At 43.4% G+C, this 26,034-nt stretch overlaps 2 protein-coding genes across 2 annotated transcripts in view; one reads left to right on the forward strand and one right to left on the reverse strand.

Annotated features, from left to right (window-relative positions):
* Positions 1 to 4,494: 4,494 nt before the first annotated feature.
* ZNF365 (zinc finger protein 365) lies at positions 4,495 to 25,225 on the reverse strand. The gene is made up of 4 exons (XM_061374036.1): positions 24,277 to 25,225; positions 12,778 to 12,958; positions 10,727 to 10,764; positions 4,495 to 6,992 (listed from the first exon to the last, which is right to left on the reverse strand). The coding sequence occupies exons 1-4, from the start codon at positions 25,005 to 25,007 to the stop codon at positions 6,746 to 6,748; spliced, it is 1,197 nt and encodes a 398-aa protein (XP_061230020.1). The 5' UTR covers positions 25,008 to 25,225; the 3' UTR covers positions 4,495 to 6,745.
* The window catches only part of RTKN2 (rhotekin 2), a 49,668-nt gene continuing 48,209 nt past the window's right edge, over positions 24,576 to 26,034 (forward strand). Inside the window, exon 1 of the mRNA XM_061374031.1 lies at positions 24,576 to 24,716. The gene's annotated coding sequence lies outside the window, so the exon portion shown is untranslated. The remainder of the gene's footprint in view (positions 24,717 to 26,034) is intronic.

A 26,034-nucleotide genomic window follows, 5' to 3' on the forward strand; every position in this document is an offset into this window, starting at 1 on the left:
GGATTTGTGGTGATGCTGGTCCATGATAAACTATTCCAGTTTTTCTGGCTCTTTTTAATTCCCCATGAGAAAAATAAAAAAAAATACCTTCTCAGCCTACCATTTTCTGCAAGGGGGGGTGGGGGGAATTGCTGAAAATTTGCTTCAGATGAATATGTTCTGTGATGCCAAAAGTGATTTTCAGTGGAAGGTGTATATACAATTCATGAACTAGCTTGTTGGTAGTTTTATTTTGAAAAGTTTATTTTGGGGTATCTAATAGTGATACAGTCTTAATGAAGAGTAAAATCAGAACAAAGCCAACCCTCTTTAAGTTGGTTTCTTGACTCTCTCGTAGTGTGTGTAACGGAGCTGTAGTTTGCATGTATGTGTATGTGCATGTATACTGTGTGGTTCAAATGACCAATGTTCAGCCTCCCCTTTCTTATTAAAGTACCCTGAACAGTGCTGCCTGGTGGGAGATCAGAAATCCTTTTAGGAGCAGAGGTCTGTGATGCCTGCCTGAGCAGTACTTCAGTGAAGGGCAATTACCATATGTATAATACTCTTATGAAAATGCCTCTGAAGTGTAGGATGGTCAGCCAAGGTTACCCTCATTCTCCAGCTAAGGGCCAGTGGGCTGCATGTGTCTTCTCATAAACACACACTTTTGACCTTTCTGTGTTGGTCTACTGTATGTTTGCAAACAGGCATGAGATGCACAGATGGCAACATGCGGTCTTACCACCTGGGTGGCTTAAAAGATGGCAGAGCAAGTGGGATGCTATGTCAGGGACAAAAGCCTGAGCAACCATCTGGTCCAGAGATGTGGCTGCAGCAGAGAGTATCGGAGCATCAACTCTGCACACTGCTGAAAGGCAGGGCGTCTTTTATCCCAGCACATCCAGCCTGCATGCAAAGCTTCGAGTTATCATTTAGGTAGTTGAAACTGACCACACAGCTGCATGCTGTAAGATAAAGTTCTCTTGCACTGCACATAGATGTATATTCAAAAAATGCCTTTTGTGTGTACGGCCCAAAAGTGCACTTAATCTAAACACAAGACTTGCCTGGCCTTCTGCTGTCTGGATTGGCTTAAAAGTATGTGAAAGTGTAATCATGGCTAGTTGAGCTTTGCTGGGGTGTGAGTAAATGCCATTATCTTTCATATGTGGTGTAGTATTTAATGCTCTGTCTCCCCCGCCCACCTACTGAGGTGAAGCGAAGCAGCCATGCTGTGCACAGCTGGATAATCTGCCATCTTAGTGCAGCAGTTGCCCCTGCCTGCCAAAGAAAGCATTTTGCAGGCATCTCTGGTGCAATGCAGTGACTTATTAGCAGGCTGAGGCCCAGGAAAGGTGCTTGCTGCAAGAGAGAAGCTGTTGAAGGCACTGAATTGGCAGAAAGAAGAGGGAGGGATTTTGGGAAGCAAATAGGAAGATCAGCAAAGTAAAGGAAAGAATTGCTATGGAACCAGCTGATAGTCAGCCAGGGTAGCACCCGGGCGTAGCTGCTGATACCAGCCAGCCACTGCTGGTCACTGAGGAGACACATGAGAGAGGAAAGCAGACAAAGAGCACAGAAATCCCCACTGCTGGCAAGCCTCACTTTAGCACAGTTACCCACCATAAGCCAACACACTGTGGTCTGAACAAACACCATGGACGAAGCTTGGGGGCATTTCTTGGAAGCTTGGTCCTAAAGTCTGTTACTTTTACATTAGTAATTAGGCTTTAGACATATGTCTAATGTGTGATTTAAGGACTGAATGTGTTAGGCCATATATATTCTGATGTTTGTAGGTCGAAGCCTCTAAGACAGCAGGCAGTAGACTCCCCCCATCCTTTCACTGGTTTTCCTTCATCTCACACCAGCACACAATAAATTCCTCCGGCCCACTACATTTATCTTTGAAAGTGACTTCTCTGGCAAGCAGAGTATCCCTTCTCCTCTTTCTCTCTCCCAGCTGAGAAGAGCCTCTTCCTCTTTCATAATATTATAATGAACCCGAAATCTGTTATATGTATGTTTTCCCATGAGTTCATTGAAAATTCAAGCCAACTTTTACCTGTGTGTAGTGTGCAATGCTAGGACAGAGACAGTGAGGGGGGAAAGGCTTGTCAACCCGATGATCGCATTTAACTCATGTTGCTTGTTTCTCCCTCTCCTTGGAGAGATGTACAAATGAAAATTCAAGAGACCAGAATAAAAAAGCGTGGCTAGATAGAGGGTGGCATTAGCAACGAAACAGGAAAGGACATTTTGTTCATGTCACAACAGGATCTATTTTTAAGAGCTTGTTGTATGTTTCATGTCATAAAATCACTTGTGGGATTATTTTTTCTAAAAAAGAAAGATAAAGATTAAAAAAATAATGCTCATGCCCACTGCAGAGAGCATTAAGGTAGTCCACTCCAGCCACTTCAGACAGGATATATGGAAACAATCAGCATTAGTCTGATGTAAGAACAAATAGAGGCAACTGCCTGGTGACGCAGAATGAAGAGAGGGAAGAGTGGATTTTTCTCAAGTAGATTGAAAGAGCCAGTGGCATTGAAAGGATTATTAGGGATGATAACAGTGGTAATTTGTTTGACCTAGTAACGGCTCTAATTGGTGACCATCCCTTTGAATATGAATATCCTGTTGAATATTTCGAGTAACTCTCCTGGAAACAAACCAAATGTGTTCACATCTCTGGGCAGGGGGAGACTTTTTACTACTGAGGCAGAGGGGTGTCAGGTGCCATCAAGTGCTTTAAAAACATGCTCTCTCTTCAACTGGCAGGAGCATCTCAAAATGATTGCTTTCTCTATATACATATACATAAATAAATGTCTAGGTTTCAATTACTTTCTTGTTTTCCTGGCTTAAAATCTTACATGTTGGTCAGAACATTTTGTTTTAAGCAGAAAGCTCACCTATAAGGAACCAGCCAGTATATAGACTGTTCTGAGATATTTTTGATTATAGATGAGCTGTGATCTAAAAAATGTATCTGGTAACGAGGCATCCAGGTCCTACTGATTTTCACTTTGATACAAACATACAACCCATCTAGATGTCTTCAAAGTGTGTCAAAGGGCAAATTTAGTCACTCCGATTCAAATTCTTTTTCAAATCCGAGTGGTCAACTTTGTCACAAACTTCAGAGTTAAAAAATCTTTTAAGAATTGACCTTTTCTGATTCCAGTCCTCATAAAGTACCCCCAAGGTAATATCAGTTACATTCAGCCTAGCACGTGTACCAGTCTTTCTCAAGTGTTCCACTTGTTAATGGGACATGTAGTGTAGACATGATACACACATCCAGCAGTCCAGTTCTGCTGATGACCGGACATTAACTTTAAAAATGAGCTAGCAAATAGTGTAAGCATTACTGGGAAGGAGGGGTTTTTTTTCCTGATGAACATTACGGTTGGAAAGGACCTTAAGATCATCAAGTTCCAACCCCCCCGCCATGGGCAGGGACACCTCACACTAAACCATGTCTCCCAAGGCTCTGTCCAGCCTGGCCTTGAACACCACCAGGGATGGAGCATTCACAACTTCCCTGGGCAACCCATTCCAGTGCCTCACCACCCTTACAGTAAAGAACTTCTTCTTTAACCTGAACTTCCCCTGTTTAAGTTTTAACCCGTTACCCCTTGTCCTGTCAGTACAGTCCCTAATGAAGAGTCCCTCCCCAGCATCCTTATAGGCCCCCTTCAGATACTGGAAGGCTGCTATGAGGTCTCCACGCAGCCTTCTCTTCTCCAGGCTGAACAGCCCCAACTTTCTCAGCCTGTCTTCATACAAGAGGTGCTCCAGTCCCCTGATCATTCTCGTGGCCCTCCTCTGGACTTGTTCCAACAGTTCCATGTCCTTTTTATGTTGAGGACGCCAGAACTGCACACAATACTCCAAGTGAGGTCTCATGAGAGCAGAGTAGAGTGCCAGGATCACCTCCTTTGAACTGCTGGTCACACTCCTTTTGATGCAGCCCAGGATACGGTTGGCTTTCTGGGCTGCGAGCGCACACTGAAGCTGGCTCATGTTCTCAACAGCAGTCTGGTTCCACAGTGGGAAAACCTTTCTTTCCAAGTCTAACCAGGGAGATACCTGATGGAATGATGACTCAGCAACTGGCAATATGTGAAGGACACTTTACCACCTACATTCCCAGGATCCCTTTTGCCCTTAATTCCCCTTGCGTCACCCTTCCCTCCACTCTACCACCTCTGCTTTCGGCAGGTTATCTGATCATGTGGGTTACCTCAAGAAAAATTTTCATGCATCATTAAAGTAGGAGAGGGGCAGGTGACATGCGCAAGCTATGTGGGCAAGGTGATGTAGCTGTCTTTCAAGTTAATTAGTAATGTTTTGATAGATCACAGCCCAGCTTCACTGACACGGTGTTTTATCTAAGGAATAAACAGAAGCCCAAGCAGGGCAGCTGTTTCTTGGCTTTTTCTTTGCTGTTGATAGACTTTTGCAATAAACATTGTATTTCACAGAGTCAAATGACACAGTAACTGAGAAATATATCTTTATTATTAGAATGTTTATATTCTAAAAACTTTTATCTGGGATTACAGTACAATCCAATTTCTCTCTAATTAATTAACCTGGCATTTGTTCAGCAAATAACTGTGATTTAGACTTTGAAAAGTTTAAGAACATGCAGCTGCTTTTACTCTCTTTTTTCTCTTCTTTCCCCAAAAGGACAACTTGCAGTCAAGATTTTGGCGTGATAGATAATAAAATAAACATCTCATTTGTGAACTTGTAGTTGCACTTAACTTTGGTGACTAACAATGTAGATAGGCATTTAAAAATAAAAATATTCTTTCAGTGTCAAGTGGATAAAGGAACATGAATATTTTACTTAATCTTTCTGAAGTTCACCTTCATTATCTTCAAAAAGGGTGATTCTTCTCAGGTTTGTAAAAGGATGGGTGAAGCAACAGAGAAGATCAAGGATGTTTCTAGTTTGTGGCTTGCCTAAGAAAGTTGTTGTAACGCATGATCTGAGCCAAGCCCATGCAACACAATTAACAATTCCTTTGCATCACACACAATGCCTAGCATAAGGCCAAGTGTGGCCTTGTGACATAGTTAAATAAATATGAAAATGTTGTTACAACCTAAAAACCTGAATTGGTTTTACACTGTGACTTCCTACTGAAACAGTGTTGAGAAACTTTAAACATCTATCTGATTGTTCCATATACAATATTTAAAATAAAAGTGAGGAATACTACTCTCTTCACTCTGCTACTTTCTGGGAGTCCTGTACACTGACAAATGTATGACATCTGTAGTTACCCGATCCTAGCTGACTGGTCATCTTCTCCTTTAAAAATATTGCAACTCAAGTGCTTATTGCAGCAGTAATCCTAGCGATACACTGTCTTCTAATACCCAGTTCTGCTTACAGTCATAGTTATAAAAAATGAAAAACATTTTTCACAAATCTTTGTACACATACTGTAAAAATCACCTTCCACATAAACAATTTACATCTGTTATGAGCATTTAAAAAATAAATTACACAGACTTGTCTCACCTATTGTTTCTTTTACTTGAGAAAACAAATCTCGTCAGTGACATCAACAGGATGTTCATATCTGTAAACATGGCATGAGGATTCATGTTACCAAAAAACTGTACAGAAAAAAAAATCTTGATAAATAATCTGATAAATAAGGATCCTTTTAATTGGCACAAAGCAATGTAAACATGCGCATTCCTATCCTGCATTCATCTCTAATTTCTATGTTTTTGGGTTTTAGCTGAAATTCAGGGATCTCTTGGCCCTGTAAAATTCTTCGGAGATAAAAACGTGGAGGGTTTCAGTTATGATCATAGCCATTTTAGGCCTCTTGTGACTAAAACCAAGCACAGGAATTGAACGTGGCACCACGCAACATAATACATTGCTTTAGCTGTTCACCTGCTGCACCACAGCTGATAACCTGCTGCTGGTGCTTGGTACTGAAACTTCTCCTCTGCCTCAGTGCAGTCCGTGCTTGCCAGGGCCACAGTACCAGCTTCTGATTTCCTTGCTAAGTGACACCAGAGGCTAGTACATATGACAAAGACATAAAGCTTCTGGAATCTGCAAGCTATTCTTGAGACACCGGAGCAGCCCAAACCTGTACCAACAGGCAATGTAGCTGCTGGTGGGACCGAGCTGGTTTATGTATGTAATAAAATATGTAAATGCACTCAACTGGGCCTATGGCAAAAAATCAAGGATAGCAATCTACCTGCTATAAACAGCCTTCAAGCAACTCAAGCAGATGCTCTGCATCTAAGTGTATCTGTGCAGGTAGCAGTTAATCATTGATCTTATACCTACCTAAACTGAAAGATTGAATATATAGGTGCCGATTAAATGGATTCTTCTGAACTTTAGCAACAGCACAGATGGAAATAAATTACCAAGACACATGCTGCCACTAAAATAATTAAAACATACTGCCACAGTACTGCCCAGCAAGGTAACTGCAGTCATTTAAAACAAGCTCTATAAATAAATAAATGAATAAATAAATAGAAAAACCTCCATGTAAGCTGAATAAAATGTCCCTTCTCTCATAGCACCCAAAGAGGGAATGGCATAACTAAATAATATAAATCTTTCATACTATATATAATTCTATATATTATATCTGATATGTTTGGCATGGCCAGATAGGAAAAAGTAGGATGACTATTAATTAATTCAGTATTTGCTCAGTTTAAGCCAAGCTCCTGTGTTACTATATATTGCTAACCATTCCTATAGCGGTTTGGCTTTTTTACCCATCTTCGATTTTGTGCTCACTTTCCTGGCAGAGCAGACTTGTTCACCTTTCTTTTGTGCTCTCCATATTTCTCTTGAGCAATCAATAGGTTCATAGAAGCACTTCACTGGCTGCAAGCTGTTTTTTTCATCTTTTGTCTTTTTCAACAAGATTCTTCCTTTTTGAAAGGAATGAGGCTTTGCATCAGGAATGTTGTATGAAGCGTGTTGACTTCCTCGGCTCCTGAAATTAATAACAGTTATTATTAATAACTATTATTCAGTCTTGCAAAGCGGTAGGTCCCCAAAATGTTCCAAACCCGTATGTTTTTTTAAGACAGAAATAGCCTTGGTTTACAGAACCAGGCTGAAAGTAAAAAACAGAGTTGCAAGAACTCCTACATGTGTTGCTGGTGGACTCTTTATGCATTGTCATCTACACTTTTATTCAGATAGAATTCTGCTGATCTTGGAGTGCTGAGACATTACTGAGGTATATAGTCTTATAATTTGGTGATCTACGGGGATTTTAAAGATGCCCATGTTCACAACATCCTTCTGCAAAGAATGAACATCCCATGGTCTTTGGAAGAGTACACAGCACCAATAATGGTACAAAGTGCAGGTACTCCACAAAATTCTTGGTGAGATCTCAGAACTTCCCTGGACTGTGGCCAGGGCCCAAGGAACTCCTGCTACTAATGGCGAATAGCTCAGGAAATGCCACACTCTACCTGTGTGCTAGTCCCCATCTAGGGAAACTTTAGCTTTGCTTTCAGGATTTGATTTAAAACAGAAGAGGAGAGTGCAATACAGGAAATGGTGGGAAGAGGCATATGAAAGCTTAAAGGCCAAAGTAAGCTGAATTCTTTGTTCCTGTGATGGTTCAATCCCAGCAGGATTTCCTGAAATTGGTGTGCTGAGGTAGACAGCCAGCACAGTGCCTGGTGCTGCAAAGGCTGAACCATGCCCTCTTACTCTGAAATATTATGTTGAAACTGCAGTTCCACAGTTCAGCTAAGTAAGATCATTACAATCCCTTTTAATGTAATCTTGAAACGTTTTACTGCCGATACATGTAGTGTTACAGCAGCAAGACAAATGTAAGGCACCAGCTCATGTCTGCCCAGCTACTGTGACTGAAGTGAAGAACAGATGTGCTGATGTACAAGTTGATCTCTTAAGGGTTCCTATAGGGTTATTTTCCATAGCTCATTATTTCTGGAAACCATGTATCTGTTATATTACTTCACCTGGAAGTTAAACAATATTGATCACTTGAGAGAGCCAGTTTTGGAAAAAGCACTTTTGTTCAAGTGTGTACAGTGCAAGTGCACTCCTGCTCTTCAAAAAGACCAGAGGGGTGTCATGAAAATGTCTGTTGGTGGGAGGCAGCAAGTGCCAGTTAACAGCACAGGAGCCTTACCCATTGAACAGTTCTACCTGCCTGGCAGCTTTGACAACCAGACTTCACTATGGGGAAGTCTATGGGGGGATGTGCAGAAATGTCACACAGGTCCAAGCTGGAGTTTGCAGGCATGGTGCCATGCTGGCCTGGTGCAGGCCTGTGCTCTGATCACTTGCTAGGGGTTAGAAATGACTTGTGTAAATGCACGAGGGTTGGCCATTATGGTTTATCATCCCTTGGGCACTGTTTGTTACAGTTGCTAGTAGTGTTGTTAGTGTTAGTTGTTAAAGATGTACTGCTCTGTTTTTCTCAAATGTTGTTACAGAGAAAAAGTTACATCCCAAAGCACACGCAGGCATTATTGCAGGTGACTGCAGATGATGTTAGCCACTCCTCTGCTGTACTGAGTAATGCTGTTAAAACCAGAAGAAGGTCAAGGTTAGTATGATCAGAGGGGATTGTCTAAAAGAGCTAAACTGTATTTAAATGGAACAAGGTTATGATAGGGAAGATGGATGTCTGTCTATATTTCACAGTCAGGGTAAGAAAGCACCTAAGGTGGGTGAGCATGCAAGTAATGCACAGGAAATGCAATGCTGCCAGCTCCAGATACAAGAAATGTTTTCTTCTTGAAAGTGGCAGCTCCTCAAAACAAGGGACTGAAAGTCTGAACTTCTACTCAAACATATTCCTAATCTGTCACATTATGGAAAAAACCTGAAATGATGTGACTAAATGCACCCCATTGCCCTAGGCACTTAAGAACAATCCTATTCTTGCTGCATTTCACAAACATTAAGTATTTTTCAAGAAAAGCCTCATGATTCTAAGAGACCCATTTCTTAGCTTCTTCATAATGGGAGCTGGCGTTTAAAGTTGATTTAGGCACAGATGTGCTGCAAGTCTCAGTGCCTTTGAGAAACAGCTAGTGAACATCAGCAAAGGACTGCCATGCCCCCAGTGGGGCATTTCCTGAAAATAGCTGGGAGAGACTGCAGAAAAGGAACTGGGAAGCAAAGTGGAGGCACTGGAGCAAGAGAGACTACAAGTCCAGCCACTGATCCCAAATAACGTAAGCCATCAGTGGCCTCAAACCCCCTGAGATTACACTGATTTTTCTGGGTGGGTAATAATTCTCAGTTTTTTTAACTGGTAAATATCATTAAAACTTCATCTGATGTGGTGAATGCAAATGCTGGATTCATCCACAGAACAGGGAGAACAAAGTAAAACTTCCATACCCCTCTGAGCATCCTCTCCTCTACCCTCCTTGCTTCACAGGACAAGTAGGGATATTTTTAATCTGGTAACTCCAAATAAAGGCTACTACTGAATTCTAGTTTTGAAAGTGTCTTTTCAAAGGAAAAGTGTATCATTAGTTAAACAGAAACCTCTAAACAATTTCATTTATGCCTTTGAACTATTTGCCAGCAATGATTGGGTTTTACCAAATGGCATTATATTTAGACCAAAGACTTGTCAGTATCTCATCAGGTCACTAGTTACATTTTAATTCTATTTTCCTTGATTCCAATCATATTAAGACATCTAGAAGCCTGAAAAGTGTGTACACACTTGACTCAAAGTCTACTTTGGCCAGTCAGGTGTTTCAGAATCTCAAAATCAGTAGGTAAAAAAAAAAAGCTATAAAAGCAGTAAAAAGTAGAAAAACTAAAGCTAAAGCCCCATGCTGTTAATGCAAACACTGCTTATCAGCAAAAGGGTACTTGGCCAGTTGCCTGCTAGGCCTAAGACATATGGGAAAAAGAACAAACAACCGACCAATGAGCAAAAAGCTCCCAGCAGGCTATACATTGTATTTTAAGTTTATTTTCTAGCTCATCCATCTGTTCATGTGTGTCTCAGTCTTCCAGTAATTCTTGAACCTGTTGGTCAGATACAAACAAATCTGGCAGAGGGACAGAAGTCCCAGACTTGTGGTGATGCAACAAGTTAAGTTTCATGGAAATGGAAGAAAGACCCAAACTCATGTCCCCACCAAGAAAGTTGCCATCAGCATGCATTATACTCCAAACCAGTCACTGGGACTCGTGACCAAGTCACGAAGACATGGGAAACCAGCCCTAATTACTTTTGCTGCTCCCAGGACAGCTGTCTGAGTAACTTGAGATGTTGTTAGTGCTCATACTTTGTTGGGGCACTTGTTTGCTTACTTGTGATTTTTAAGACAACAGTATTACTGTCAGTTAGGAAATGACAACTGTCTCTCTCCTACCTACAGAATGATATTTTCATCTGAAACTTGGCTTGTGTTTGCTGAAAAGGTTCAACTACTCCAGCTTTGCAAGAAGCTATTACAGTCAGCAGGACAGAGTCATTTATTTAACAGATTTTTTTTTTTTCCAAATAATATATGATTTTAGTTTTGATTTAGGAGAAGTCTGGTTTTATTCTATTACATGACATAATATAGCTCATATTCGGGTATAGAACCTGATCCAAACCCTGCCTGACTGAGGCTTTTGGGTAACGTGAAATGCAAAAGTAGGAATGTAAGTATGTCAAATTAGTGTATTTAAGTAAGTGAAAAAAAAAAAAGATATACATACAGGCATCTGGGTTTCTTATTTAATGAAATGTCTGTAAGCTGCAAAGAAAACAGAAACAGGTTATTAATATTAATATTACATTATCAAGTAATTAAAGTGCAGGGATAAAATAGGTGCAGTCTTCAAAATCATATTTCCATTCTCACCTGCTGTTAAAACTAGAAGAATATTCATGAAAGAAACTGAAAAAAAAACCACAAACTTGTACAGATTATTACTCCTCCATCTTATTACATCTGTTTTAAAAATTTGTAATGTATGAGTTGTTAGTGGTTGGATTTTTTTCCCCATTATTTTTATCATAACTATAATCAAATTGCTAAAGAAGTGTGTGCTGAACAGCTATCGTTCACATGCGATTAAACAGTACGGATACAATGAGAAGTAATTATTGTGTTCAAGAGAATTAATAAGGGACACTGCCTGAATAAGCTGTATTAAATTAACTTTCTCTCAGAATGTTTAATTTTGCAGGGATACATTTCCTGTACACAAGCAGCTAGGAAACTCCAGCTATGAACCCTTGGCTCTGCTTACAGCAGCACTGAAGGGTGGAGGGCAAGAACACAAGTGTTTCTCCCCCTTTCCTCTCCTAATCCTGAGACCAACTAAGGACAGCATAGCCTCAGTGCCAACAAAACCTTGCATGACTTCATTTTTCTCAACAGTTTGGTTCATAGTGTTGAAACACTTTGTCTAGTCCCTCTTTTAGTGGGGGTCATGAAAGGAGGTGTTTAATGCCAGCTCAGCTCTAATAGGCCTGGGTACTAAATCAGTTCTTTGTACTGATCTCCCATCAGTGCAACTAGACTGAGCCTTTGAATATCATTTAATGAAGTCACTGAGCCAAGCAAGTCAGATCTGGCGTCTGAAAATGATTTTGTTCTTGTAAATGTTCCCTCAGTCCCTGCTATTGTCCACATTTTGCAGATGGATTTTTGCCCAGCCTAACTTTGCTGTCATCTGTCTTGGATAGCGTTTGGAGCCACCTCATAGTGTGCTTTTCTGTAATTACCTCCTGAAGGTCAGGCTGGTCAATATTTGGATGCATGACCTTAGAGGAATGCTGAAGTCACTCAGAAAGCAGGGCAGTTGCCTCAAAAATTAATGTCTTCTCCAAAGGACACTGCTGAGACAGGGATCCCAGTAAAGATATCAAGAGCAGAGGAGATGATTTAATACTGAGGCTTATCCTTACGGTCCCCCTCAGTGTTGTCACAGACACTGTTTCAGCTGTCCTGTGCTAGATTTTAGCACACCTACATTTATTCAGGTCTTTATCTAAAGCTCTTTTGGAACTTTTCTTTCCATCACTGAATACCTATTCAGTGTTGTGCATGATCAAATGCCTTTCCTCTCACATCCTAGGATGAGCAATTATTTAGCATAAACAGCATGGGGTATTCATTTAACTGAAATGTTCTTTGGAAGTGATGTGGCTAAAACTTGCCATATAAATGTAATGCATTGTAGGGAAAATACTTAGCTTAAGTATTAATAATGAAGGCATTTAAAGAAATAATGTAGTTTAAAAACCAATGTTCAGACATTTTTGGTTACTAATCGGTGGGGTACAGGCTTGTAAGAATCTATTCTCCATTTCTAAATGCCCCATGATAGGTAATGGTGAAGACAATCTGCCAGCAGGTAGACATATCCTCTGTAGGGATCCACATCTTTCCTGAAAACCTTTAGACATCTCCAAAAAACTGCCAAGTTACTCAGTGACGTGAAGGAAAGTGTTTATTGCAAAGGTAACAGCAGCAAGAGCCAAAGCTGGGAGGGAAAAAAAAGATCTGGCAAATATTTCGTGATCCTCTGCTCTACCTTTGACATCTTTGGCTACTGTTGCTCTTGCAGTCCCTGCTCCTTTCACTCATGTGAAGTGGCAATATAAAACATCAGTAAAACACACCTGAAGAAACATTTCACAAATCCAGATCTGTTTTGAGTGGCAATTAACCTAAGCCACTGATTCCACATGTATTCAGACTCAAATACTTTCCTTCTGGTAGAGGGTGACAATGAAGGGAAGGGCTTTGCTGGCTTACCACGTGCTCGCTGACATCGGTGTGTTTGTACACCACCTGCTGATTTTGGTAATATTCTAGCTGCCTTTCTGCCAGATCCACACGCTGCAACAGATTCTCGATGAAGTGCTGGAGCCTGGCCTTTCCCCGCACTTCTTTTTCTGCTGCTTCTTCCAGGAAGTGGTTGAAAGTAACAACTTCTCTGCAGGACAGAAACATTGCAAAAACACATTAAAATAATGGAAAAGGCCCTTGTCTCACTGCTGTCAAAAATTTACTGATGTTTCTCCATTTTTTCATGGCAATAGCTCATGGTGGCTAATTACTGTCATTCATTCACCTCTACTAAGATTTCAACCTTACTGTAGACACAGCGAGTATCTGGAAAACTGAATACAAAATGTGAGCTTATGGGCAATGGGTTTGGGGCTTTTTGTCGCATTATTATGTCTCTTAGAAAATAGCGCTTAGCGGTCCACAGGGTAGAAATGTCATTAAGCATCACCTCTTGAGGTACCTGGAGACAACTACAGCCACTTTCTTTCTTTTTTTTTTTAACTTACCCATGTGAGTATCAGCCTTGAAACATGAAGAGAAATGGATGAACCCCCAGATTCATCTTCCCGGTTTATCATGATCGTACAGTGGTAGTTTAACATTGCTGTTGAGGTGGTTTCTAACTTAAGGGAGCTACTGTGGCCATTAAACTTATTTTTGGCTGCAATCCTGCAAGTACATCAAAGTGCAGTGTTACGATCTGGAGCTAGTGGGAACACGGGAGATTAACAGATAATCTACAGATTACAGATCAAGGAGTATGTGCGTGGGAAGAACAAGTTTTAGATCAGAAGTTTAGAAATATTCCTTATCTGGTAACAACTGGAGGAAACAGATAGCACCACTGACTGTGAAAGGTCCCAGCTCTGTACTGAGACACAGCTCACTGTGAAGTGCTCTGCATACTGTCAGTTTTCTATCGGTAATCGGGCCACCATTTGGCCCTCTGATATCAGAGGAATTTCTAGGTAGGAGAAGTTTGGTTACAGAGTGAAGCATGTATTATGAAAACTGGCAAATCTGAGATTGTAGACTTCCCAGTTAATGAATGCCTGGATAAACTGTTCCTGCTCTGCCAATGGAACCATGTTAATTTTTGCTTTGTACAAAACTAAGGGGGTGGGACTTGGGGGAACCAATGCCTGCCAAATGAGGAAGGGCATGACTGCTTCGCAGAAATAGCTATACCACAGCACAGTGCAGGAAGAGGCTGTCTGCGTGGCTGATCTAATGGTAGGAATGAGGTAAAGCAAGCATGTATTGTTTGGATGAAGTGCATCGATAAATGTTGCATTAACTCACCCGCAAAATCTGTCTTAAGAAACAGACAAGTACATTGCTGTTAAGCTTAGCTAATCAATTCCATTTCAAGGCTTTGCACCATTTCTGTGATTATTAGCTTGCCAGAGCAACCTGCTAATAAAAAGTCACTGAGGAATGCTTAGGAAGAAGCCAATCTAAACTCATTAAGGTCAATTTTAGCGCTTTATTCTCACCACACTTAAATCATTGTAACTTCTTTGATTTCATGATACCACTATAGGTTTTTGTCAGCATAGGAGCAACCTGAAGCCTCTGGCACTGTCAGGCTCCTCTTTTACAGCTGACAGAAAGCCCCAAAGGACAGAAACTCAGCAGGTTGGCTCCAGATCCCTTACCCCTTGGGTAAGGAAGGAGAATTGCATGTGGCCCTCCAGGCTGCTGGATCTCCATGTGAGAAGGCTGGGCAAAGCTGGGAACTGCTAGCTGGGGACACCACAAAGATATCCCTTCCTAGGCCACAGTCAGCTTGTGCGTTTTGCTACAGCATGAGGCCGCATACATTGAGTACCTGGCATTTGTTTTTTAAAGAGTGACGGTTTCAAGAATGCTAACATTTGTAACTATGTCAGCAAAGGTAATTAAAAAGCATTCATTAATTGCCTGCTTCACAGCATGAATCCCAGATTTTCCTTTCCTTCAAATATCTCCTTAGTCAGCTGTGCCAGAAGGAGGACAGGGGGAAGCAGTGGGGTGTTTTTTTTTTTGAAGATTTAGCTGAATATCAGGAGGAGAACAGACACTAATGTCAATAAATTCCCTAGTATTTTCCTGGCTTTCTAGAATACTCAAGATAACTTGGCATCCTACGTGACATTATTTGTAGGAACTGTTTTTAGCAGCAATAGCATCATTTTCATATTTTTTCTCTGTTTAGCTGCTCTGTACAGCCTATAAAACACTTTTAATAACTTTCATCTAAAAATTTTCCTTTGGACTGGAATGGTAACCTGCATTCTGTAAATTCCCTTCAGAAAGACAGAAGCCAAAATATACCCACCCACTACGTCTCAGTCACATGCTTTGTCCTGATAAGCAGCACTTCTGTCAGTTCAGCTACTTCCTTTGTTTCCATTTCATTCTCATCTCTCAGAACAACGTCAAGCCCTGAGGAGTGACTGCTAGTAAGTCTCTCTACTTGGTCCACCATCTCTTCCTCAAAGAGCTTGCTCTCTGCACAGCTATGCCTTGGTTACCTGAAGGGAGTTCTGAGAATTTTGCCCTCTTCCCACCATGAACAACAGGAAGGTATTTCAGAGAAGTTGCACAGTTTCCTGCAGTTGCTGTTTATATGTTTAATTGCCTTTCTTGTCTAATGTAGTTTCCCAGACTTTTTCTTAGCCATACTGACGACCTTCTCTCTTCAATTCTGTTTCTAGGTATCTGTGATACTTTATGTTCTTTATTTTACTTGCAACTTATTTCTCCAGGCCTCTGCCAAGTTTTTGGGGATTATGTGATATGATTTCTATCTTTCACTGTCAGCCCTTCTGCTTGTGAAAAGATGGATGTTCACATAAGTCAGATGCTGCTCTCATAAAGTCAGGGGGAAGCTGAGCTCGTGAATACTGTGGGGCCCATTTGGTAGAGAGGCATAAACTAGACACAGCAGCATGGGCCTACTAGGCTCTGTGTCTTGACAGAACAGCCCTGTCAGCAGCACTCACCTGAAAAAGGAATCATTTCACAGTATCACAGTATCACAGTAGGTTAGAGATTGGAAGGGACCTCAAAAGATCATCTAGTCCAATCCCCCTGCCGGAGCAGGAACACCTAGATAAGGTTACACAGGAACGTGTCCAGGCGGGTCTTGAATGTCTCCAAAGAAGGAGATTCCACAACCTCCCTGGGCAGCCTGTTCCAGTGTTCCGTCACCCTCACTGAGAAGAAGTTTCTTCTCAGGTTTAAGTGGAACCTCTTGTGCTCCATTTGTACCCATTCCCCTTGTCCTTTCATTGTTTGCCACTGAGAAGAGCCTGGCTCCATCCTCGTGACACTCCCCCTTTATATATTTATATACACTAATAAGGTCACCCCTCAATCTCCTCTTCTCCAAACTATAGAGACCCAGCTCCCTCAGTCTTTCCTCATAAGGGAGATGCTCCACTCCCTTAATCATCTTAGTTGCCCTGCGCTGGACTCTCTCCAGCAGGTCCCTGTCCTTTTTAAACTGAGGGGCCCAGAACTGGACACAATATTCCAGATGAGGTCTCACCAGGGCAGAGTAGAGGGGAAGGAGGACCTCTCTCGACCTACTAACCACCCCCCTTCTAATACAACCCAGGATGCCATTGGCCTTCTTGGCCACAAGGGCACAGTGTCGGCTCATGGTCACCCTGTCGTCCACCAGGACCCCCAGGTCCCTCTCCCCTACACTGCTCTCTAACAGGTCGTTCCCCAGCCTATACTGGAACCTGGGGTTGTTCCTGCCCAGATGCAGGACTCTACACTTTCCCTTGTTATATTTCATCAAGTTATTCCCCCCCAACTCTCCAGCCTGTCCAGGTCTCGCTGGATGGCAGCACAGCCTTCTGGCGTGTCGGCCACCCCTCCCAGCTTAGTGTCATCAGCAAACTTGCTGATAGTACACTCAATTCCCTCATCTAAATCGTTGATGAATATATTAAATAATACTGGTCCCAGTACCGACCCTTGAGGCACTCCACTAGATACAGGCCTCCAACTAGACTCCGCCCCATAGACTACAACTCTCTGGCTTCTCTCCTTCAGCCAGTTCACAGTCCACCTCACTACCCGATCATCCAGACCACACTTCCTCAATTTAGCCGCAAGGATGCTGTGGGAGACCGTGTCAAACGCTTTGCTGAAGTCGAGGTAGACCACATCCACCGCTCTACCATCATCCATCCACCGCGTTATTTCCTCATAAAAGGCTACAGATTGGTCAAGCACGACTTCCCCTTGGTGAAGCCATGTTGACTGCCCCTCATAACCCTCTTATCCTTGATATGCCTTAAGATGGCACCAAGGATAAGGTGTTCCATCACTTTCCCAGGAACGGAGGTGAGGCTAACCGGTCTATAGTTACCCGGGTCCTCCTTCTTGCCCTTTTTGAAGACAGGAGTGACATTTGCTTTCCTCCAGTCCTCAGGCACCTCTCCGTTTCCCAAGACTTGGTAAAGATGATGGAGAGCGGTCTAGCAATGACCTCAGCCAGTTCCCTCAGCACCCGGGGTGCATCCCATCTGGACCCATGGATTTATGGATATCCAGATTGCTCAACTGATCTTTAACCCATTCCTCATCAACTAAGGCAGACCGCTCCGTTGACCTATCTTCATCCGGGGTCTCAGCGGTTTTTGTTAAAGCCCAGCTCAGACCTGAAGCACTGCCTGTTCTAATGAGAGGTCTCTGCTACCCTGTACTGACTATTCTACATCTAGAGCACTGCTGCTCTATTGAGAAAAGGTTATGTGGCATTATTGAGTCCCCTTTTGACCTACTCCACTCAGCATCATCTCTTTCCCACTCTGCTCTGCTCCTCCTTTTGCTCTATATCCATCAGCCTGAAGCCTCCTGCCCCTTTTCACTCAGCTGCACCCTGGCACTTCCTTTAGCAGTGGGGATCCTGACACTAAATTTTTTGAGGAGTAGATGATGCTCAGCACAGCTTGGATCTCTGTAAATCTCTGTAAAGAACAGTGATTTCATCTGTTTGCTCATAATTTACTATACTAATATTAAGGTATGTAGTATAGCAAAATGTTTTAAAGGGCTGCGAATGAGCAGCAGGAAAAAAGGTGGGGTTCTTTTCTCATCATGGGTGCTCTTGACAGACAAAACCTTTTAGGAAGAGGGATCACTGCTGCTGCTTAGAAAGTAGAGGGTACATCAAACTGCCAGGAGCTTGTGGAGACAGGGTGAGGCAAGCGAGCAGGAAAGACAAGGGGGATACATCCTGGGAGGTGTCCAAGAGGAGCAGGAGTTACCTGTACTGCGAAACTGCTGGACAACGGACCTTCCCAGAGGCAGAGGAGTCTGGGGGAAACATTGCAGTGCAGCAGCAACTCAGAGATGCCCAGCAATAAAACCAAGTGCAGAGGGAAGGAATCACTTTAGGCAAGAAAGACTTGCTACCAAAGCATTTATTTTAATCTGAATCTGCCAGGGAGTGAACCTGTTATAATTAACCAGACTTAAGTAATTTGGTGTTTCACATTCCAACTGCAGCCTAGCTGCCCTTACAGAAAAACTGGCAGATAGCCTGCCTTAAAACTTACCCTGAAACCTTCTTTATGGAGGCTGTGTCATAAACCAGAATGAGATGTGATAAAGTTATAATTCACAGGACTGACTAGGTGACATTTATTCTTCTGCCTTTACCACATACAGTGCTCCTTATAGGACTAGTAAGCTGCAGTTCTTTCTTACTGGAGCAGTTGCTTGCATGTGGACCCTGAAAATACCCTTTGTATTTGTATGGCTTTCAGCAGTTAGGCATGTGATACACAGAGTAGATGCAGAGGTTGGGACAGATCCAGATCCTTAACAACTGACAAGGAGGGCTAATGATTTCTCATATTGCAACCAAGCCCTCCTACAGATGCATAACACTGGTCCCAGGGCTATTTACAGCACCTTTGACACCTGCAACTATTCTGTAGGTGGAGACAAGCATGAGGCTCTATGCAGATTCTGCACCCAAGTATCAAACCACTTTAGAGAATTGTATTTGGAATAAGTCTACCTGAAATTAACAGAAAACCAAACACTTCTATTATTTTACCTGAAGATGAGGAAATTCCTACTACAGTAAGTACTAAAGTGATTTACTAATGAAAATATTTAGTATGACATTCATTAAGTATTAACACTACTGACCTCATCCATCATCCTACTGGTGTTATTGCCTGAAGGCTGCTATCTGCTGTTCATTAGGTTTCACATTCCTACACCACTATCAGCACATTCAATTTAAGTGGTTCACACCTGCTCCCCTCAGAAAGTTATTGTCCTACCAGTCACCCCCATTCAGTGAGCTGTACACTAGATCTGATCCCTGAACTTACTGGGGTGACACTGTGAAGATTAAAATGCTTTATTTCACAGAGCCGTTCTGTGGGATAGTCATGCTAACACTTGAACCAATGCTGCTGGAGGGAAGCAATCTCTCAAGTGGGAAGATAAAAGGAAACAGGAAAGAGGGATTAGGATCACCTGAAACCGAGGGTGGAAGAATAATGCATAGTTGTGGTTGCATTCTACTTACAGCAAAATCAAAACTGTTTTGTTACACAACTAAAATTTGTACCTTAAGGAAAGCTGTTGTTTTACAGCATAAATTGCAGTGATCTTTAAAAGCCAACTTTTTATCCCATTGTTGAGGTGTTACTTGCACAGATAATTCCATTAATTGCAAATTTAAGGTGAAGTCAGTGGCAGGAATAACTACTTCTCACCACAGCTATTTTGAAATAGCCTCTGCATTCCAGGCTATGCCAGAACCAGATGCATGACCATCCTTAATACAAATGCACTACCCTGGTTAAAGAAATTAGTGTCAGGGATATGGCAATGTACTACATTAATGCTCTGACCCTATAATAAAGAGACAAAGTGAAATTGTGTAAGTCACCATGTCAACTGTAGCTGAGTTCCAGTTGAGGACCGTAACATAAAATGCTTACCCTGGTCAGACTGCTGAAAATCAAACTCTACTGGTTTAATTTTCTTATATAACCTCCAGAAACAAGCCTTTCGGTGTCCTCTAGAAGTTGAGTTCATAGCTGGTTGTAGTTTCAATGGTTTTCTTGGTATCTTATTCAGCACAGTCTTCTTCCCTTTAGGCAGGCTTCTGTGTTATCTTTAACATCACAATACCCGCTCATGTTGCATTCTCCTTCATCAAACACTGAATAATCCCTTTTGGGGCACACTTTCTAATTAGATCATTCCTTTGCTCAGCAGCTCTGCTGAGAGCTTGACCCTGTAACCATCATTTGTCAAAACTGCCAAGGGCCCAGCTGAGGCAGGTTGGGGAACTGGGACCTGTCCTTGATAGCTGTACCTGCTTCTCTAGAACATACACTTTTCTTCCTCCACAACATCCACTCCAAAAAAAAAATAAAATAAAAAATAAAAAAATAAAAAAGGCTTTGGCCTTTGGACTTTTAAATATAAGAGTAAGTGACACAAGAGTGGCTCTGTAAAACTTTTCTATGCTTAGAGTAATACTACTTCAACTAGGTATTTACTGCTATAGTTAGTGTTGTACCTCCACCTGTCCTACCCCTCAACACAGTTCATCTCCATGAGGGCATCACACTAATATAATAGCATATACCTTCATGCATATTAGCACAACCATTTTTGTAAGAGAACACAAATAAAATTTAGCTAAAAAGAGATGCTCACTTAGCACTGCCTTTGCTGGACTGCTATGGGCTTCATTTAAAGAAAAAAAGCCACTGACAAGTCTAAAGAAGTAACCTTACTGACCCTACAAATAAATGCCTCATATGGGCAGCCCCAAACCTGCTTGGTGGCCTAAGCCAACACTTCTCCCACTCATGGAATGAGAGGTCAACAGTAAAATCTCATAGTGCTGTCATTTGAAGCTAGTGCTTCCATTAGCAGCAACAATGTAACTGAGAAGAATTTACTCCCTGTAGAGTAAGCTTAAAGACTCACTGCTTGCTTTGAAGAACATACCAGAGAAACCAGCTTCTGACAATATGGCCACTTAGATCACAGTTTTTATGTATCTATCTCAGTACTTGGTCCAGGCAAAGGCTCAGGACATGGGCTTTTACAGGTAGAACAGAGAGGTCAAAATTAATTTCTATCACATCAAAGTGACCTCTGATCTACTGCCTCTGCTGAGGACTGCCAGTCACAGGAGTGCCAAGTCTGACATCACTAAGTTTGGCACAAAGGAAACACGCAAGGACCACAAGAGCATCATCTCCATATTCAGGAAACCCAGATGTTTAAACAATTTAGATCTATCCTCCCTAAGCCTTCTGAGGGCTTCCTAACCAAATTATTCTTGCTAATGCACATTTTTTCCTTTCCCTTAGCTTTCCCATTTCACTTCACAATCAGATCCAAAATCAGAGCCATTATTGAAAGTGCAACTGTACCACTATTTTCTGTCATCATCTTATCGTACAGTATTCCTCTAAACAGGAAGTTTCTTAAATCCTAACTGCCTCCCCCTCTCCTCCTGCCAATTTATAGGTCAGGAGCAATGGTTCAACCTGCAAATACATCCTCTTCTACCTCCCAGATAGGGTTAATTCTTTTGTTCTTACATGTGGAAGCAGGCCTAGCTTAACAGCCCAGACAAGTCTCTGGGCACATTTTATAAAGGTGAAAATACACTGAATTGTTAAACTCAGTATTATGGATAATTTGATCACTTATGGGGACTGTCCATTCATGTAAGACACTGACAGAGTAGATGGACGTGGAGGAATACGCTAATATGAGCACAGTACAAACATTTGCAACTTCTTTTATCAGAACACTGTTATTATTCAAGTTATCTGAAGGGATCCCCATAAGAGTTTCCAGCTTCTTCTCTAGAAAAGCCTCCAAAGAAGAGGTTTTGGACCTGATCTAAGGTTTGTACTAGAAGTTTTTTCCTTTTTTGGATAGTTTGCAGGGGTGTTATTTTTTTGCTTGTTTGACCTTCCCCCTCCCCCCGACTGATCTAGAGTTTCAGCCCTTTTGAGATCTAGAAATGCATATTGATTATGAACCCTTTCTTGCCTTCACATGCACCATATGCCATAATCTCTGGTAGTAGGGCCAATTATTGAGAGACCAAGAGAAGGCCGTTTTTCTTTATTTCCTTAAAAGTTGGATAAGGAGGTATTTCTGAGAAAGCAGCATTTTCTTTTCCAAAGAAGAAAGAGGAACAATTTTCAGCTACAGTGGCTCAATACCAATACTAGCTTTGGTAAAACTTACCCATATTCACAAGATTGCATATGAAAAAAATAAACAAAAAAGCAAAAAAGCAAAAAAGAACCAAAAAATCTGATGAAAGTATTTATTTCTGAAGGTCAGCAAGTATCAAAGCAGTCCCTAAGGGCTGCCTTTGACTTTCCATAATCTGCAGTGAGAACTCCTGCTTCTGCAGTTTCCATTAAGCAATCTTATTTGGCTCTCTAATCATCTGGACTTCTTCCAGAAATCAGAGCCAAATTTGGGATTCTCCTTTTTTGAAGGAGAAAGCTTTTCCAGCACACCAAACAAGTTTTTGAACACACAATGAACTGAATATATAAACAGATCTCAGAATTTACCAGCATCCATGAGAAAACCAGACAAGTGCACCACTGTTACCAATGTCATGATCATCCTTTCTTCTGCTCCTCCTTCTGCGTACCATCCAGCGCTTCCCTGCTGCTGGCGGAAATCACCTTCTTAGAAGAGGTAATACTATGGGACTAGGTATGGGCACATGCAAAACACTATGACTCTGGGCTGATGTTCTTTTGTCCTATGCACTAGAACGCATTAGGCCCATTTCCCTTTAGAAATTAACATATTACTGTGTATGTATTGATGCTTTTGCTGCCAAGTTTTTTTATCTTCTTTACTGGAAGCTGAAGCAAGCTAGAAGTAATCCTGGGTACTCAGGTGAAGTCTCTTGTGCAGCTGCCTCTTCTGGTTAGCATTTCTTACCAGTCAAATAACCTTCAGTCTTCCCTGTAACACCAACTTCAGAGCTACCTCCTCATCTGCTCACGCATTCATACTCCTCCTTAAGAGATGGCTAGAATTCTAACAGCAATCATCTGAGCTCCTGCCCCTTTCCCAAGTTTAGCAATGTCCTAATGGGAAGGACAGTGTTTCCCCCTTCTCCTTTCATTCTGTGTTCAGTCTTTTCTGCTAGAAAGCAGACTGCCAAGGGGTAATCAACCTCTTCCTTGTGCCTTTACCCAATACAGTTAAAAAAAAAAAATAAAATCACAACTTTTGCTGTCTTGTTCTTTTCTCAGATCAGTGTCCTTTGTCAGCCTCCCCATACCATACCCATTCTTTCTACACAGAAAACTCTATTTCCTCCTTCCTCTTTTTCCATGAGCCCTTTTCCTCTGCAGCACTGCAGAACTCGTGTTTTTTTCCCTATTGAATGGTTTCTGCTTTCCTACTGATACTGGAGCCATCACAGTCTTTTCTTTCTAGTCCTTAGACTACAGGAAGGGATTATGAAAGCCCTGCAAACTTCCTACACTGAACTCCTACACCACCTTCCTTATTTCTTCGAAAATCAGCGTCATGGCAACTAGCACTTCTCATCTTCCCTTGGTAAGCTGATGAAATGGTTTAGAGGCACTCCATTACCAAGGCTCTTTTTTGCATTCCTGTAAAATAAGTTGTGTTACTCTGAAGAGCCCAAAAGGTTTCAGCAAGTGCTGAATAAGTAGTTCATGTATAAATAATATATCAGCTATCACTACATTTTTAATGGATGCATCACAAACATATTTTTAGATGGCCTAGGTTGGTCCAAATGACTCTGGCATTTGCTTCCCATTCACATAAAAGTGATTCCAGTTTCACAGTTCTGGGTCCATCTGAAACACCTACTTGGACATGGCCTTTTCAGCACTGACTCCAGTACAGCTTTGCTGCTGCATGGGAAACCACCCCACACCACAGACAGCTTGCTGACCATGGAGGGATGACTTCAGGGAGAAGGGTCTATTCAGTATTCTTACATATTTCCTCCAGGACTTATCCACTCAGCTCTTCTTAAAAAGAAGATGGATTAGAGGTGTCTGTGTAAATCAGATTACATGCTGACGATAGCTTCTACCTGTCCCTACGCCCATGAAACCTGGGAAACAACAAAGGCACTAGAGAGGCTAAAAGTTAAGTCACTGGGAAGTCAGGCATGAAAGCCACCTGCTCAGGGAGCTGTCCCCTGCCTTGCAGGGGCATCTGGTAGTTGTTGTCTGTGGGGCTTTGAGGGTGTTCTGCCTTGCAGGGGACACGGTCACATGGGCTACAGCTCTAGAAATAAAGCTGTCAGAAGCTGGAGAGCACCAGGCCCTTTCATAATCAGCAAGCGACCAAACCATTCCCTCTGTTCTCCCCCGAAGGCTTTCACTCGCACAGGTGCTGGCCAGCCCGCGCAAAGCCATCAGCTCTCACTTCCCCACTTACTCCTCTTTCCGGTGCAGCTCCTCCTCGGACTCGGTGAGGCGCTGCTTCAGGGCTGCGATCATCTCCACTGCCACGTCCACCTGCCTGCTCAGGGCCCGCTCCCGCCGCTGCACCTCCTGTTTCTTCTGGGACAGCTGCACAAAAGCTGCCCGCACCTCCAGCAGCTCCGCCGTCTTCTGCGCCAGCTCTTTGGTAAGCTTGTCGATTCGCTTCTCAATTGTTTTGTCCACGGCCTCTACCATCCTGTTAAACTTTTCTCTGACATGTGCCTCGAAGGAGGTTTTGGAGTCAGTGGCCGGGAGACCCGGTTTAGAAATCTGCTCGCTGGGAGAGTCGGGCGACACATAGCTTGCAACGTAGGATACGGGCCGTTCAGCTTCCACCTCCAGAGGCTGCCCGCGCTTCGTGCTCTCGCAGGACGCATCGCCTAGAAAACTCAGGTAGGGCCCTTTTTGCTGGATGGCGCTGCCGGGGCTCCCCAGGCTGCCCTGGGGCGCAGGGTCCGGCGGGGAGATCAGCTCCGCGTCTTTTAGGGGTAAAAAGAGGCTGCTCTTGGCCAGTGGGCTTCTCTCCTCGTAGCTGTGGCTGTACTCCAGGTGCACCCGCAGAGAGGAGAGGCTCCTGAACCTGGTGTGGTCGCCGCATCGCGGGCAGCGGAAGGGGAGGCTGACGCTGCCAAGCGGCTCCTGCCAGGGGTGCCTGCTGCCTTCATCCCGGCTCGTCTGTTGCATTCCTCGCCGGGCCCTGGGCGGGAGAAGCAGCCCGCGTCCACGCCCCCCCCCGGGGTCGCGGCTGCCCGGCAGGCCCGCGGGAAACTTGGGAAACTTTCCCGGTGATTTTCAGCGGGATCGCGCCATCGCTGCCGGGGGAGGCGCCCGCCCGGGGACGCACGGCCAGCCGCAAGGCCCCGGTGACGCGACGCGGCTTCGCTCGCCTCAGCCGCCGCCCGGGCCTTGCCGCGGCGGAGCGGGACCGGCACAGGGCCCTGGCTAGGCGGGGGCCTCAGACGGCCTCAAGATCGCCGCCCCTCTCCCCGGCACTCACGAGACTTGTTGCCGTGGCGGCGCGGCGGCGGGGAACCGTTTTCAGCAGAGCCGTAAATCAGGCCGAGAGCCGCGCCGCCGACACACGCTGCCGCCGCCGCGAGGCGGGGCGGGGCGAGGCCGGGGCGGGCCGGGGCGGGGCCGGGGCGGCTGACAGCCGGTGGATGGGGCTGGTGAGGCAGCTGGGCCGGGCGGGATACAGCGGGTCAGGGACCGTTGGGGTCAAACGGGACTGCGAGGAGGGCTGTGGCCTTCCCGGGGAGCCGTCTTGACGTGGTCACCCGGTCTTGGGGTCTTTGGGGCTTTGAGGGCGTCCTGTTGGCCATGGAAAAGCAGTGAGCTGTGGAGGGGTATGCTGGGGAGATGCAGAAGGATAAGACAATTGAAAGTGCTTACACAGCAAGACAAGGCTGACATGAAAATAAGTATAACCTGGCCTTGGCTTTCTGGCAGTATAATTGTGTATGGTTCTTTAAAACTATATTTAGTAGCCAGGAAGGCCTTATTTTTTTATTTATTTCGTATGACCCTAATTTAGCTTCAGGATTTAGGGGAGTCAGTAGTAACAAGATTTGCATTTTGAGTATGGGGAACAGATGTCATAGAACCATAGAACAGTATGGCTTGGAAGGAACCTTCAAAAGTCGTCTAGTCCACCCCCCCTGCAATGAGCAGGGACGCCTTCAACTAGATCAGGTTCCTCAGCGCCCTGTCC

Source organism: Neopsephotus bourkii, unplaced genomic scaffold (assembly GCF_033783945.1).
Source record: "Neopsephotus bourkii isolate Nb327-2 ecotype Australia unplaced genomic scaffold, CSIRO-AGI_Nbou_v1 NB_1634, whole genome shotgun sequence".
NCBI lineage: Eukaryota > Metazoa > Chordata > Aves > Psittaciformes > Psittacidae > Neopsephotus > Neopsephotus bourkii.